General features: G+C 43.5%; 1 protein-coding gene across 1 annotated transcript; it reads right to left on the bottom strand.

The window, feature by feature from the left end:
- Positions 1–1,825: 1,825 nt before the first annotated feature.
- Positions 1,826–13,898, bottom strand: Snrpa1 (small nuclear ribonucleoprotein polypeptide A'). Its single transcript, XM_057756177.1, has 9 exons — positions 13,756–13,898; positions 11,902–12,049; positions 10,360–10,438; positions 6,963–7,009; positions 6,645–6,747; positions 6,022–6,101; positions 5,560–5,635; positions 4,482–4,575; positions 1,826–2,079 (listed from the first exon to the last, which is right to left on the bottom strand). The coding sequence occupies exons 1-9, from the start codon at positions 13,835–13,837 to the stop codon at positions 2,021–2,023; spliced, it is 768 nt and encodes a 255-aa protein (XP_057612160.1). The 5' UTR covers positions 13,838–13,898; the 3' UTR covers positions 1,826–2,020.
- Between the last annotated feature and the right edge of the window lie 1,917 nt (positions 13,899–15,815).

The raw sequence follows: 15,815 nt of genomic DNA on the forward strand, positions 1-15,815 counted from the left end.
AAGCCTTAAAACCAAGACATTTACCAATTACATTCAAATGCTAAAGCAATAACATTCAAGGTCAGGTGTGGTGACACACCTGTGATCTCAGCTGTTGGGAGAAGGTGGTGTAAGGATTAGAGGTTCAAGGCCAGTTTCAGTCTGGCTAGTTGAAAGCCAGCCTTGACTACGAGACACCATTTCAAGTCAGTACGTTAGTTAATACAGTTCCATGGACCCATTCTTGCAGCTGTTGCGTGACTATCAGTTGATACAAATTTCTGCTGTAACATGCCCAACATTAGCCTGAACGAAACTCATGCTCTACAAAATTATTCACTGAAAATGTTGGGTTCTAGGGAAAATAGCATGGGTTGAAGTGAACCCGACCAATTATTTGGGTTCTGAGACACAGATGGAAGAGCTGCCTCTGGGCAGCTTTGCAAAGCCCTCCATCAGGACACTGGCATACAGGATGTAATGGTGTGCTCTGTGTGCTTTTTCCTACCTATCTCAAACATTAAAATATCCAGTCCTCACAGTTCTGCTCAGTCCAGACTAATTCAGAGCATGTTCAGCAGCCTCCATCATTCTCAAGGACTACAGTGTAGCCCAGGCCTGGGTGCCAAACTCGAGTTACTTTTAGTTAAAAATGCGCAATTCTAAGTTACTCCGGACACCAACTTGTCAACACTTGTTGACCAAGATGGAGTCTCATCCAGTTAAGAGAACTCAATGACGCTATGGAAAACAGAAACGTTTTTTCTTTGGTGCACAGTCTTAGCATGACTGTCATAAAGCCACAGTCACAGCCATAAGAAGCAAGCACTTCATCTGTCTTACGAGCAACAGGGACCAGTGCACTAACAGAAGGGCTGCGGGAGCAGCAACCTCCCTGAAGATACTGCAAATCAGACTCCAATCCAGCACAGACCCCTAGGAAGCCAGTTTCACTGTATCTCTTTACAAGAGCAGCTAGTTGTCAGCCATGGATGAAAAGCATCCAGAGACTATTTAATATGCTTGTCACATCCGGAATTACCAAAGGGGTTTGAAAAACCAATCAGGGGCTGGGAAAATGGTTCAGTGGCTAAGAATGCTTGCTTTGCAAGCCTGAGTACACCTGTGCTCAAATCCCCGCCACCCATGTAAAAAGCTGGGTCTACACAAATGCATGCCTACAACCCCAGTACTGTAGGGTGGAGACAGGACTGCTGGAACTGATGGGCTGCCAGCCTAACTCCAGGCTGAGAGAGACATTGTTCTTAAGGGAACAAGGCAGAGTAGAGAAACCAAGGTACTGATATTTATCAACAAAAGCCTTTCCTAAATAAGGAATGTCCAGTCCTAAATTCTGCCTGCCTTTACAAAGAATCTGTAACATTTCATAATTGGAATTAATGTTTATTCAAAAACACCATTCTCCCTGCAGTGGGTACTTTTGTATCAACCTGACACAAGCTAGAGTCATCAGATAGGATAGAGCCTCACTTGAGGAAATGCCTCCATGAGTTTCTAACGTAGGGCATTTTCTCAATTAGTGATCAAAGGGGGCAAGTCCAAAGTGGGTAGTGCCATCCCTGGGCTGCTAGTCATGAAAAGCAAGCCAGTAAGCAGCACCCCTCCATGGCTTCTGCATCAGCTCCTGCCTCCAGGTTCCTGCCCTGTTTGAGTTGCTATCCTGACTTCCTTCAGTAATGAACAATATAGAAGTGTACGACAAATAAACCCTTCTCTTCCCAATTTGCTTTTTGGCCTATAATGGGAACACTAACACACTCCCAAACTTCCAACTTAAACATGTCCTTATATCTCACAACAAACACACAGCAAACAATCTGGCAGCACAGAAAATGGCCTTTATTTTATCATTTGTAGAAAACGGGCATCTTTTAGATAGCAACGTTCATATTAAAAAATTATCAGCAGTAGTTCTGAGCACTCAGCAATGCTGACAGATTCCATGTTGTTGACACGAGCAAAGCTGTTACTCCATGCTCAAAAAGCAAGACCTGTCCCTAGAGAGCCTATGTGTCACAGCTCAGGACCCATTTGTGACTGTGTCTTCTTCCATCTCTTCTTCACCATCATCACTTGGACCTGGAAAAAACCCATAAAACCATAAGTCATGTCAATTTTGTATTACCTGTCCATTCACCAGACACATACACATTAATAAAACAAAATGTGAATAAATACACACAAACACAAAGTTTTTAATTGTGTTTCTGTGGCAGAATTTTTTTTTTTTTTTTAAGATTTTTGGTTGCAGAGCGGTAGTGGAACTTTGGAGGCAGAGTTCAAGGCCAGCCTGATTTGAGTTCCAAGACACAAGAGAAACCCTGACGCGAAAAACCAACCAACCAACCAACCAACCAACCAACAAACAAATACTTTTTTGAAGGGTCAATGTATTCTGGAAAAAAGAAAAAACAAAACAAAAATGCTGAACATGGTAGTATATGCCTTTAACCCCAGCAGCCAGGAGGCAGAGGCAGATGAATGTCTGAGTTAGTCCAGCCTGGTGAGAGTGAGTTCCAGGGCAGCAGGACTACGTAGAGAGACCCTGTCTCTAAAAGCAAAACCAAAGTGTTGCCTCATTCAAATGCTCAGAGAAACTACTGAAGTTCAAGTCTATCTGTGACATCTGCAGTCAGAAGCAAAGAGCAGCTTCTCACAGACCATTCCCAAGGTGAACTTGAAGTTTTCTCAAGGAACTCTTTCCATTCATACCCGCAGCCCAAATCCCTGTAGTCTGAACGGATCTTGTACCTATACATACAGACACTAGAGTATTTGGAAAAATTCATTTACCCTGTTTTGTAGATCTTTCAAATGTTGAGTAATTTCATGACACGGTATCATGAAAACGAAATTTCATTAATATTCCCACTTTTCCAGAAACGTTTGTAAGTATGAGTAAGATATCAACATTATACCAGTGGGTCTATGTTTTCCTTCTACTAACAGTGAAGTTTGAACCCAGGGTCTCATGTGTGTTAGGCAATGTTCTACTAGATTACACCCCAGCCCAAGTTTTCCAAACTTCAATTTTTGCTTAAGAACCTGCAATTTTATCATTGGTAATACTGTCAGGTGCTGGGGATTGCTCAGGAACTTAATTATGGTATTTTAACTCCATCTTCAGTTCCAAAGAAAATCATTTCTATTCCTTCATCTAGAACAGGGAGTGAAATTACATGAATTTTACTGGGAGTAGATGCAAGGAAGAACACTCCTTGCTGAGGTACCAGGTCTTCCTCACCAGTACAAATGCTACTAAATGAAAAGAGCAAACACCTTGGAGTTATTACAGAAATAATTTGCCTTGCATGTCCCCAGGGGCCTAGGAACAACACAACAATGTCACCGATCTTAAAACTATCCTATATCCTCTCTCTGAGGAGCAACCGGCAATTAATAGCTGCTGAGGTAGGAGGTCGTTTTCTTCGGGATGCAATCACTGTTCCAGTACACACCCCTACCCCATGCTCATCCAAGTAACCATGACTAAACTCAGTGGGTCCATAACTAAAAACAAAACAGCTCAAAGATAATGATCCCTGAGATACTTATATCAAATGTGTAATACCTGATTACTTTATTTGAATAATGTATCTCTAGCGCTCAATTTGCTGACACAACTTGGCATTCAAACATTACACTAGTTAACATCTACCCAAAACTTGCCCTGTGCTAAGTGCAATTATTACAATCCTCCACCAAACCTTTCGGTGATAGTACCTATCTTAAACTTGCCTAAGATGAAGAAACCTGCCCAAAGACAGTACTGGTCAGGCTCTCTATAGAGCCTGTGCAGCTAACCACTAAATTACCATAATAGCCATACCTTCCTTTACAGGAATCTATGTTCTAGGAATTTTATCACTGGAGATCTTGTTTTGTGAAGATGAACATGACAGAGTGCGTACTTACACAAATTAGATTGTATAAGCTATTAAACTACCTATATGGTGAAGGCAATTATTTTTTCTATACTACGAACCTAGACAACATGTCACTGTTCATCTATATATAAACACAGAAAGCATACAGTAAAAGCATCAGGCAATTTTTAAGCTGTTGCTTTACGGGACCACTATTGTATATGCAATGCATCAATTCACCAAGATTGTCCATTATGTAGCATATGACTTAGAAGTTCACAATCACCTCTGGAACTTTGCTCTTTCCACATTATAAAATGCTTTGCTACAACTTGAAAAGACCCCCATAAATATTCTAATGGCTTAACTTTATTGCCCTTCCCTCCCTACTTTTACTTCTTTCCTTCATTCCTATTTTCTCCCACCCCCACCCTAAAAAAGGTCTTGGTCTTGTGCAGCTCAAGCTGATCTCAAACTTGTTTTTGTTTTGTAGCCAAGAACGACCTTCAACTCCTGAATGAGGAATTTCAGGTCTGGTCATCATGCCAGCCAGGCACTCCTCTGTAATCATTCCAAGTGTGGTGTTCTGGAATTCCACGGAGAACATTTTCTCACCTGGTCTGCGCTCTCTGCCAGGTATTTGGCCAGACTGCAGCAAGCCCTTCAGCCTCTCAACCTCAGCCAGCGTAGATGCATTTGCTATGGCATTCTGGAAAACACAGGAAAAGGGAGAAGGATGATGACTACCACCCAGCAGACACTGCAGAAATTCCTAGCAACTTTCCCATAGAACATCAGCCACACGGTTCTGTGATGGGGGAAGAATCGCACTGGTATATTAAATCAATCTAGAATCTGATTAGTTTCTTCAAACAGACACAATGCCCTCCCTGTAAGGAGCCTGGGCTGGGCAGTAAAGATCTCTCAATCCAACACTTTGGATACTTAAGTGTGGCTAGAATTCTGTTGTCCTTTTCAAAAAGCTTGTTTAGTACTTGAGAGCAGTACAATTTAGGAATTCAACATTTAGTGTTATTTTTGTGGTAATTAAATTACTAAAATTTAAATTCAAAACTGATACTGACTTTCAGTATGTTTGAACAATTTATTTCAATCTTTTTCTTTCTTTTTTTTGATATCTAAATACAGGCAAAAATATTCTGATGGAAGTTTGATATCTAAATTGTAAGCATTTAGTACATGACTTGTGAGAATTTTAAAAATTGCACAAATAAAGAATGAAAATAAACACACACAAAAAAAATTCAACCTAGGAAATACGTCATCAATTTTCAATATTTAGGAAGAGATTCAGGCTCTTATAAAAGAGAAGCAGCAATCAATCATTTCATGCCCTAAAATCCAACCTAAGTATCTGTTGGGAATTCTGTTACTGGAGACTAGGATTTTCTACAGATACTTCAACAGGAGCCGCCAGCCAGCAAATCCTGCTCAAAGAAGAGAATGTCCCCAGGAGGAGACACATACAGATGCCTTTGATTAGTTCATGCAATTAATTCAAATCAAAGTCTGGTCAAATAGGCACGGTAGTCTTTTCCTGAACTAGAATGATCAGAGTCTTCCTAAGAACTATGAGATAATGGGATCTACAATGTTTAGCACTAGGCCATGCCGCTGTCCTGTCCCATCTCGGCTCTCTCCAGTCTGACAACTCAGACACACACATCCTTACCTTGATTGCTTCTACATCCCCTGCAGATGGCCCACCTTTCTTTTTGTCAGTTGGCAAACCAGCACCTGGATTAAAACTTGGGAGGGAGAATAGAATCGTTACATTCTGACTGGTGCAAGCTGCTTCTCTTACTTTCAAAAGCTTTTGAAAGTAATTCAACCAGTGTAGTATCTTATCTTTGTTAACAAACTGATACAAGAACTCTCTCCTTCAGAAACACCACCCGATCCATCTTCCAATAGAGAAAGCAGGATGTTTAATACCACACTAAGATGGTAAACCAAAATATATGCTCTGCTAACCTGGTAGAAATTTCCCACGATGTCATGGATGGCCAGACACCATCATTCAAATGTACTACCACACTAACCAGTTTGGAGTTTAATTTTTCTAAGAGGCAAATTGCCAGACAGACAGTGTTTCTGAAGGGAAGTGGAGTTAAGTTGGATATCCGTATCTTACGTTTTGCTTCTCCTGGCAATATCCTTTGCAAGCTGTGCACCCCGTTTGCCCTTGAACATTTTCTCTGCTTCCTGACGCTCCTACAGCGACACCACACACAGAGTTAATTGAAATAGGAATACCACATGCATTTAGATGCATTCCTTAGAAAACATGGAAGAGAATTCTCCTGATGTATTCTGGGCTGGTAAAAACACCAAAAGCCAACTTTAAATTAGGAGACACATGGTCCAACCTTCTCGGGCAAAGCTCTCAAAAAGCCCCCACCCTGCTAGTTTCTAAGAGGGACTCCCAAGGGACTACAGAGAATTAGCACTTCCCACAGAGGAAAAGCCATTCTAACAGGCAGAACTGCTCACAGCTGGACTATACTACACTCCTTGTTGGGGACACATCTAAGCAGACAACCCATTGTGCAGTTCAAGCATCTGGCCAGCTCTGGAATGGCCAATAACGCCCTGCCATAAACTCACGAGAAAAACAAAAACAACAACAAACAACCCCGACTTAACGTGTTCTTTCTCACACATAAATTAAAATATAATGGTAAAAACTTACTAAGCAACTTTAAAAAGTATAAAGGATCATTCTATAAAGACTCACAGCCAGGATGCAATACTCACTTTGAGTTTCACTTTCTGAAAGTCCAGTACTCTGACTTGTGGGACTTTGTAGATCACATAAAGTCGGTAATGCTTCTTATTTGTTACAGGATTTCTTAGGATGCTATAAAAAAGGGACAGTGCCAATCTCACTACAGCATTCCATGTGAGAAAGTCATCTGAAAAGTTTAGTGACTATAAGTCAAGAGAAAGCACACCACTCTTTCCTACATTACTGTCACAAGCAACACACACCATCCAGGGAAGAGCAGTTCAGTAGCTGCCTGACGGTGTTAAGGACTTCACTAGTCAAACTATCACAACAAGTGATTTCCATACCTTAGATATGTCAGTGATTTGAGAGATGCCAAAGGATCCAGATCACCCTATAAAATAAGGGTCAAAGTAAGAACAAGGCTGACAGACATGCTTCTATTCTGATATTCTGAAGTGACAAGCATCTTTGAAACAAGTATCCACACTATCATTTACTTATTTTTTCACTGCCCTGGCACCTAGTCAGATACTAATACAACACAATTATCCAAATGTCTTCCACCTAATGAACTGATGAATATATTCTAACTTCTTTTTTTTTTTTTTTTTTTTTTTGGTTTTTCGAGACAGGGTTTCTCTGTGGTTTTGGAGCCTGTCCTGGAACTAGCTCTTGTAGACCAGGCTGGTCTCGAACTCACAGAGATCCGCCTGCCTCTGCCTCCCAAGTGCTGGGATTAAAGGCCTGCACCACCACCGCCCGGCTTATTCTAACTTCTTTAAGTCTTGGTAGTAACAGCATTTGTTTCAACAGAAGACAAAAAAAAAACCCTGATTTTCTATAGCAATCTCAAAATGACTACTAACAATGATTCAAAAATAAAGCCAATGCCAACATCGGTGACTTACTTAGGAGCAAGGTATTACACAGGAAGCTCAAGCCAAGATCTTGGTCTAAGGTGGGGTTTTTGTTGTTTGAGACAGAATCTCCTAAAGCCTGGGCTGGCACTGAACTTGCTATGCAGCCTAGGATGATCTTCAATCCTGATTCTCCCAAGTGTTGGAATAATGGGTATATGCAGCCAAACCTGGTGCAAATGTCCTTTCTTGTTAGTATATATCCCAAGTGGTCCTGGGGAGCATATTATCTTTGAGAGAAGGCACTGTTATCTTAGTCTTCCCCTACCCCCTCTTCAAATAGTTTAAAAGACAAGGTGAATAGTATAGTTCAAAAAATTATGGTGGCCAGTCATGGTGGCACATGTCTTTACCCCAGCACTTAGGAGGCAGAGACAGAGAGATCTCAGTGAGTCTGAGGCCAGCCTATTCTATATATTGAGTTCTGGCCAATCAGGGCTACATATTCTCATCTTCCCAAATTGTCCTGGAAACCGTGATGGAACAAAGATAGCAAAACTAAAATCCCATCATCCAAAGCTACAAGCAAACTAGACAAGGTATTTCCTAGAAACTGTATACTGGGAATAATTAGGGATGCCAGCTTCAGGACTTGCATAGCATTTGTGCAGAAAGAAGTAGAGGAAAGGCAAGAGGTGCATGATAAACCACAGAACTCTATAAAAAACCAACACATGTTCAGTTTGAGAATAGCTGCCCAAAGGTTTTGCATGTTCCAATATGTGCAGGGAGATCCAGATAGGGTGTGATGAGACTACAGCGATGTGGATCTTCATGCTTGCTGTCTTTTCTCCCACATGGTACAGTCTTGCTATATAGTCCTGGTTGGTCAAACTGTGTCCCTTCCAGGACAAAGTCCTACACTAAGGAAAAACCTGAGATAGACCTAAATTGAGTAACTCAAGAGGGACACTGGGAAATACCAGAGATGAAAGCAGGAGTACCCTTCTGCAGTATACAGACTACAACAAACTGGGAGGACAGAGAAGGTCAGTGAGGCCGTAAATGGATGACATGTACCTTTGTTAAGAGGGTCACAATTTTAAAAAGCAGTGACAGAGAACAGAGTTCTTAGAGAGCAAGCAGTTATCTTCATGCTGTCAGAGGAAGCACTAGAGCTTGAAAACTGGCTCACGACCATAAAAAGACTCCAAAAGAAATAAAAAGTGTCTGCTATACATCACAGTACAGAACATAATGACAGCATGCTGACAGGTTTAAGACAAAGAATAGCTAGGCCTGTAGCTCAGTAATAGGGGGCTTAACTAGCACCCGAAAGGTCCTAGATTCAATTTTTGATTCTATAACAAATCACCAGAGGCACTGACTCCAGAAAGACCCCTGCTGGGACCTTCTGCATCCCCAGCTGTTTGCTGGCAGAGCACGGGCTTTAAAGCTGGGTGTAGTGGCTCATGCCTGTAATCCCAGAATTTGGAAGGCTAAGGCTGGAAGACTGTAGTGAGTTCAAGGCCAACCTAGGCTACATATGGAGCTACAAGTCAGCCTGAGTGACAAAGTTAAGGGATTGTCTCAAAATACAATATAGGCTAATAGTTGATCTAGGTTGCCTACCAGAAACTTGAGGATAAGACCCTATTGGTGAAGGCACCAAACACTCTCAGCACAGGACATGAGAAATTGAGTTGGTATTGACCAGGAAGCTTCCTACTAGCTGGTTAGTTTCCAAAGTACCAGAAGTTCTAGGCAGGCTTCTGAGAAAAGATGTCATCAACAGTCATCCCCAGCTATGAATACTGTCAGCTCAGTGACGACAATGTGGCAAAATATACCCATGGGCGTAGTAGTGGCACAAACATTAATGATATAAACAACCATTTTCTGATTTGATCTAAGATCCACTTCAACAGGAGGAAATGCATGTCTGGTACAATAAATCCAGCTAAAAATCCAAGGTTGGGCAGCTCACAGGTCCTAGAACTGACCTGGCTATTATTATTTTGCTAAGTGGACACTGCATCAAACTGCCCTTTAAATATGTATCACTATCCCCACAGATTAGTTGTGCAGTTCCTGGACCTCATCAAAGAAGGTTCTTTGTGGAGTGGATAGTGTAACGGCGTAAACGAATGCAGACAGATTGTAAAAATATATACAGCTTTAATGGGGAAATAGACTTACAGGACCAGGAAAGCAGAAGCAAGCGCTGCTAGCATGCTCGCCAGATTTATAGGTAAACATTAGCCCGAGGCGAACACGCCCCCTAAGGGGCGGAACTTATCCCTACATCATAGCAGTTTATGAATTCACGACTGACCACAGTGGAGGGCTGAGCCACACTGGGACATCTCGATCATCCCAAGGCCCCCAGACTATTGAGGAAGGACAAGTGGAAAGACTGCAGGAGATCAGGCAATACAAGTGTCTTCTGAACATGGCAGGGCCACTGCACTGTTCATGAACTCAGAGTCAATATTCCAGCATGGAAGGGGGCAGGGGCTCACAAGTGCCCACCTCTACAGCTGGGGAAACGGGAGGAGGGAGAGTCCGTATTCTTGAAGGGTCCTGGCAGTTCAACCATTCTCCTGTAGATGGTTCCATACCCCAGACATATGGCCAGCACAAATAGGACATGATGGGTTAAAAAAATGGGGGAGGGGGCGCATGGTGGTGTACGCCTTTAATCCCAGCACTCAGGAGGCAAAGGCAGGCAGATCTCTGTGGGTTCGAGGCCAGCCTGGTCTACAGAGCGAATTCCAGGACAGGCTCCAAAGCTACAGAGAAACCTGGTCTTGAAAAAAAAAAGAAAAAGCAAAAAGGAACAGGAAACATCCTTACCCTTTACAGTTACCACCATTCAACTTACCAGTTCCACTAGACTGTTGTTGGTGAGGATGAGCTCCGTCAGACAGGGGAGAGCCTGATCAAGTCCCTCTCCTATACGGCTAAAAGAAAAACAGAAAGGCTCTCAGTGACAGTGATAAACAAACTAACAGTTATCTTTATCCTTGCAAGTATGTTGGAATAACTCTCCCACATCCCACCTCAGGGAAGGTGAGATTCCAGGGCAGAAAAAAACTACTTAGCCAATTAAAAACTTTCTGCCCAGAAAACTCAAAAATCAATGATTCTGCATTCTCAGAGCTGGGGTAACACATTCATCCAAAGAAAGTGTTAATCATAAAAATGGCTTCTACCTAAAAACTCCACTCAGTACTTTTATGTGTGTGGGTGTTTTGCTTGCACTTATGTCTGAATACCAATTATGTGCTTGGTGCCTGTAGAAGCCAGAAAAGGGCTTGAATTCCCTGGAACTGGAACTGTGAGCTGCCGCGCTGGTCTGGGGGAAGAGCCCAGGTCCTCTGAACTGGAAAAGGAGCAGTCAGTACTCTTAAACACTGAGCCACGCCTCCAGCCCCTGGAATCTTTTCTTAATAGAAGCTCTGCAATCCCAGTCCCCTGACAATTCTTCCCAAGAGCCATAGACCCTAACAGCACCAGGAATGAAAAATCTTCTTCAATAACTATATTAATATAATCTTTATATAAAGCTGATAAAGCCAGGTGGTACTGCACACCTTCAATTCCAACACTTGGCAAGCAGAGGCAGGCAGATCCATAGTGGGTTCCAGGCCAGCCAAGGCTACATAGTGAGACCCTGTCTCAAAAAAACAAACAGGATCTTAATTTCACAGAATTTTATTCTAGAAGCCAACAACAAAGAAAAAAAAAGCAGGGTGTATGATGTATAGTGTCTCAGTGAGAAATGATTTTATTTAATTAAAAAGATTTTACTGAGACAGGGTCTCACTATGTAGCACTAGGTGGAACTTGCTAAGGAGATAGATAAACTGGCGTGCCTCAGCCTGCCAAGTGTTAGGGTGTGTGGGTGGGGTACCATTACACCTGGCCTTTAGAAATTGTTTTTATTACAATGCTGTTGATAATTGCTCCAGAATCTGAAATGTATACATAGCAACATGTTTTAAATTTAAATTCAAAGTTTAGTATCAACTATGAATATTAAAGATGTCTGAAGAGTAAACAGTAAGGTCAGACCAATGCCCACATTAATCTCCCAATCTTTTAGAAAAAGTACTCAATTCATTTCTCCCTTTAAGAAGAGACATGGAGAGGCTGGAGAGGTGGCTCAGCAACTTATGAGTGCTGGCCGTCCTTCCAGAGGACCCAGATTCTATTCCTAGCATGTATGTGGCAGCTCACAACTGTCTGTAACTCTAGCTCCAGGGGAACTGACACCCTCTTCTGGCCTCCGAAAGCACCAGACATACTTACAGGCAAAACACTAATACATATCAATAATAACAACAACAACAATACACCATCTTCAGGGTAGGTTGTAACATCTACTTCAGAGAAGAAAGTATTGTCGCTAGCAGACACTCACCAAATTCTGTTGTTGTTCACTAATAATGTTTTCAGCCTTCTCAATAAAGGAAAACCATCCAGTTTTCTGATCTCATTGTCAGAAAAATCAATAGCATCAAATTGGTCTAAGGTAGCACCCAGATTTTCAATGACAGGAATTTTATATCCTGGAGAGGGGAAAAATACAAACAACAAATATTAATATAAATGAAAGGTTCTGAAAATAGTAGGGGTATTTGATGGTAATTAGACTCGAAGTATTCTTTCAAGAAGTATTAAACCGGCACCAGTGCCATGTCAAGTACTGCACAAAAATACTGAAGAGAAACGACAAACAAGTTACGGGTCCTTAGAACCATGAAGTGTGTGGTTGTGTAGTAGAAGTGACGAGGTCGAGGGCAAGAACAAGAAGCTCATCCTTCCTAATACTGGTGTCCACTGTTTATAAGAACACCTACAAGGCACTCCCACCACTCAAAGTCTTTGAGTTATTAGGCTAGCTTACTGGCAGCGCCCAAGCCTTGCTCAGGCACTGGTGACTAGCGCGCTCAACCTTTCACATAACTCAGCAGTATAGCCTCGTCTATCCTGGCCACCCTCCTCTGCACCAGAGCCGAAAACGGTTTATATAAACCACAAATCACACTGCAAGCATCCCCTTGACTATCGAATGGTATCATCATCGAGCTACGCAGCAGAGGAAGAAAAGATAATTTAGTACACAACTCAGTTGTGAAGGAGTCCAATAAAATACGGTACCAAAATAACCCTTCTCAAGGCTGCATGGTCTTCAGAGATGCGGCAGAGACCAAAAATGTGCCAAGATGCTCCTCTAACGGACTTCTGCCTGAGAACGTTAATTTCAACAAATTTTCCTATAGGTCAGCAAGGGATATTAGCAAACAGCAGAGCACAGTCCCCTGAGACTGTGGTTGCCTCAGGTCATAGTTATATAATCTTAAACCTAATAACTCTAATAGCTTTCAAAGCCATCTCTTGAAAAGTCAGGTTGATAATTACACTTTCAATGCTATGCCGGGTTACTTGTTGTTGTCTTGTTTTATTCGAGACAGGAGCTTAGGCTGGCCTCGAACTCAGAGATCCGCCTACCACTACCTTCTGAGTGCTGGGATTAAAGATGCGCACCACCACCGCCCGGCTAATGCTGTTTTTTAAAACCAACTCAACAGGTGAAGGGTGTCCACCACCCCTCACATGGAAGTAATGATTAAGTCTTGGATCAAACAGTTCAATGTTGAAAACACCTTCATAACAGTGAATTAGCCGGGGCTGCGGATCTGGTTCTGTGGGGCGAGTGCTTGCCTAATGCACAAAGTCCTGGCCTCATCCGTAGCATCATATAAACATTTAAACCCAGCACCTCGGGAAGTGAAGGCAAGAGATCGGAAGTTCAAAAAAATCCTGAACTACATAGCGGTTTGAAGCCAGCTCTGGGGACAGGAGACCCTGTCTCAAAAGCAAATGAACAAACCGAAAGGGGATTACTGTATAATTAGGATAACTTTCACTTTTATCTAGTCTACCCTCACGTGCCATATGAACGAACCTGCTAAAAACCAGCCGGTCGCCATCCTGTATGCACCAATTTCTATTTGCCTGGCCCTCAAACAGTTCAGGCTGCTGAACGAACCGGGCAAAGCCTAACCGGTACGGACCCGGGAAGGAATCGAGGAGCCGTGTCTGCTAGCTGGAGCGGGTAGGAGACGGCTCCAAAGGGCCCTGACGGAGTTGATGGGAGGTGACCCGGACCCGGGCGGGAGGCCCACGGGCCAGGCTCCGGCCTCGGCGCACGCGGCGGGGCCGCTTCTCTCCGGCGCGCGCTGAGCCGCAGCCCGCGCTCCGCCTAACTCACCGCGAAGGTCCAGCTCGCGGTCCCGCACAGCATTGGTGTACTGCGCCGCCTGCTCGATCAGCTCCGCCGTCAGCTTCACCATTCTGCCGCCGCCAGAGTACCCTCACCTCGGCCACCGGCCTGCGCCTCCCGCCAGTGCCGAGTCCCACAGTGCACCGCGCCGCGCTGCCAGGCAGTACCAATCGCAGCCGCGCGAAGCTCGACCACCAGGCGAAAGCAATCGAAGGCCCCGTCGAGCGTTGCGATCGTCGTCTTTGCTTCTAGATTCCCGGCTGGAGCGTTCCTGGAGTGTGGACAGCCCAGATTCCTATACATTTGTGTCCAAAAGATAAGAACACGCGAGAGGCACTCTCTCTCACTTCAGTGCACCTCGAGGGAGGGGTGTTTGGGATTGTCTCCTTTTCCATCCACAGGGGCCGAGACTTCGTAAAGGCTCCAGCGATTCAGGTTCCTAAACCGGATTTGGGCTTCCAGCAGAGCTAAGGTCGGGCCATTCGGCTGGACTGCATTAAAATGGGCCATATCCGAGCTACTATTGTCTCCATAAAACCTCAGAGGATGGACTTGCTGCTTCTACCACCGCCACCCGGCCTTGGACTTGTTCTCGAAGGGAAGAGCAAGCAGGCAAAGAGAAAGGCTTCCTTCTTCCATGGTCTTTATATTGCCTTTCAGCAGAAAATGTGACCCAGATTAAAAGTGGGATTTCCTAGCAGGTGGTGGTAGCGCACGCCTTTAATCCCAGTACTCAGGAGGCAGAGGCCGGGCAGATCTCTGTGAGTTCAAGGCCAGCTTGGTCTAAAGAAACACCAGGACTGACTCCATAGCTACTGGGAAACCCTGTCTCGAAAAAGCAAACAAACAAAAACAAAAAATAAAAGAAAAAAAAACAGATGGGTCTTTCCACCTCACAAGGTCTAGAGTAATGGTGTGTCATCATACCTCAAAGATTCAGATTAGAAGTGGATCTTCCCACTTCAAATGATTTAATTAAGCAAAATTTTGTCACAGGTGTGATCAGTCATTTTTTTCCCCCATTTTAGTTGTTTCCAGATGTAGTTAAGTTTAAAATCAAAATAGCCATCAAACTACAACCCTTAAGGCTCAGGAATCTATGCAGAAGAGGAGCAGTAAGAATCTCAGAGTGAGAAGTGGGTGACTCCAAGGAACCAGTGTCTTCCAGATACTACAGGACTGATGCTCACTCAAACTTACAGAGGCTGTGGGCAGCATGCACAAGGAATCACAGGTTCAAGTTAGACAGAGTCCTGTCATTGAAAAAGGGCGGTGGACAAGAGGTCCCACCTCTAACCAAGAAGCTATTTGCAATTTATACCTATTGAAAAAGGAAAAAAGTCAGTTTTCTCCAATGAACTGTCACTGGGTATATCAGACCACACTCCAGGGCAGGCAGGCCCCATGTTCACAAAATGAACCCGTGGTGGTTTGAATGAGAATGGTCCCCATAGGCTCATATGTTTAGTCCCCAGTTAGTGGAAGGATTAGTTGTGTTTTTTAACTTTGGCTCTGCCAAAGATTAGTGGTTGTGCCCTAATTTCAGCCACCAATTGCAACTGCGCAGTTACTGGTCTGCTTCTCTGGCGGCGGCCTAACTGCCACAGTCTGGTGGGAATCCTGTTGCCACCGGTACCAGCTCTGTTGCTGCTGTTAACGACAGCTTTAACTAAATCTCCATTGTTCTGTTTATATATAAGACTTGACATTCAAAGCCTGGTGTAAAAACCTGCTAGCTCAGAGATACTGGGTCACAGTTAGCTAATCTTCCCTCCTTATTGGTGTCTCCCAAAGACCCATGCTGCTTCTGCTTGGCCAAGCCAGAAAAACTGAGCCCCTCCAAACCCTACCCTCCTACTTCCTATCTCTCCCGGATGCCTCTGATGCCCTCTGATTACTTTCTGTCAACTAATTGCTAATGAAGCCTCCTGACCTGAAGTTAATTTTACTTAAATGATGCAAATGCAAACTTGGGGTTTACGGTGTGATTGAATATCCCCCAACAGTGGTGGGCTTGTTGTGGAGGTGTGTCCCTCGAGTTGGGCTTT

This window comes from Chionomys nivalis, chromosome 23, assembly GCF_950005125.1.
Source record: "Chionomys nivalis chromosome 23, mChiNiv1.1, whole genome shotgun sequence".
Taxonomy (NCBI): domain Eukaryota; kingdom Metazoa; phylum Chordata; class Mammalia; order Rodentia; family Cricetidae; genus Chionomys; species Chionomys nivalis.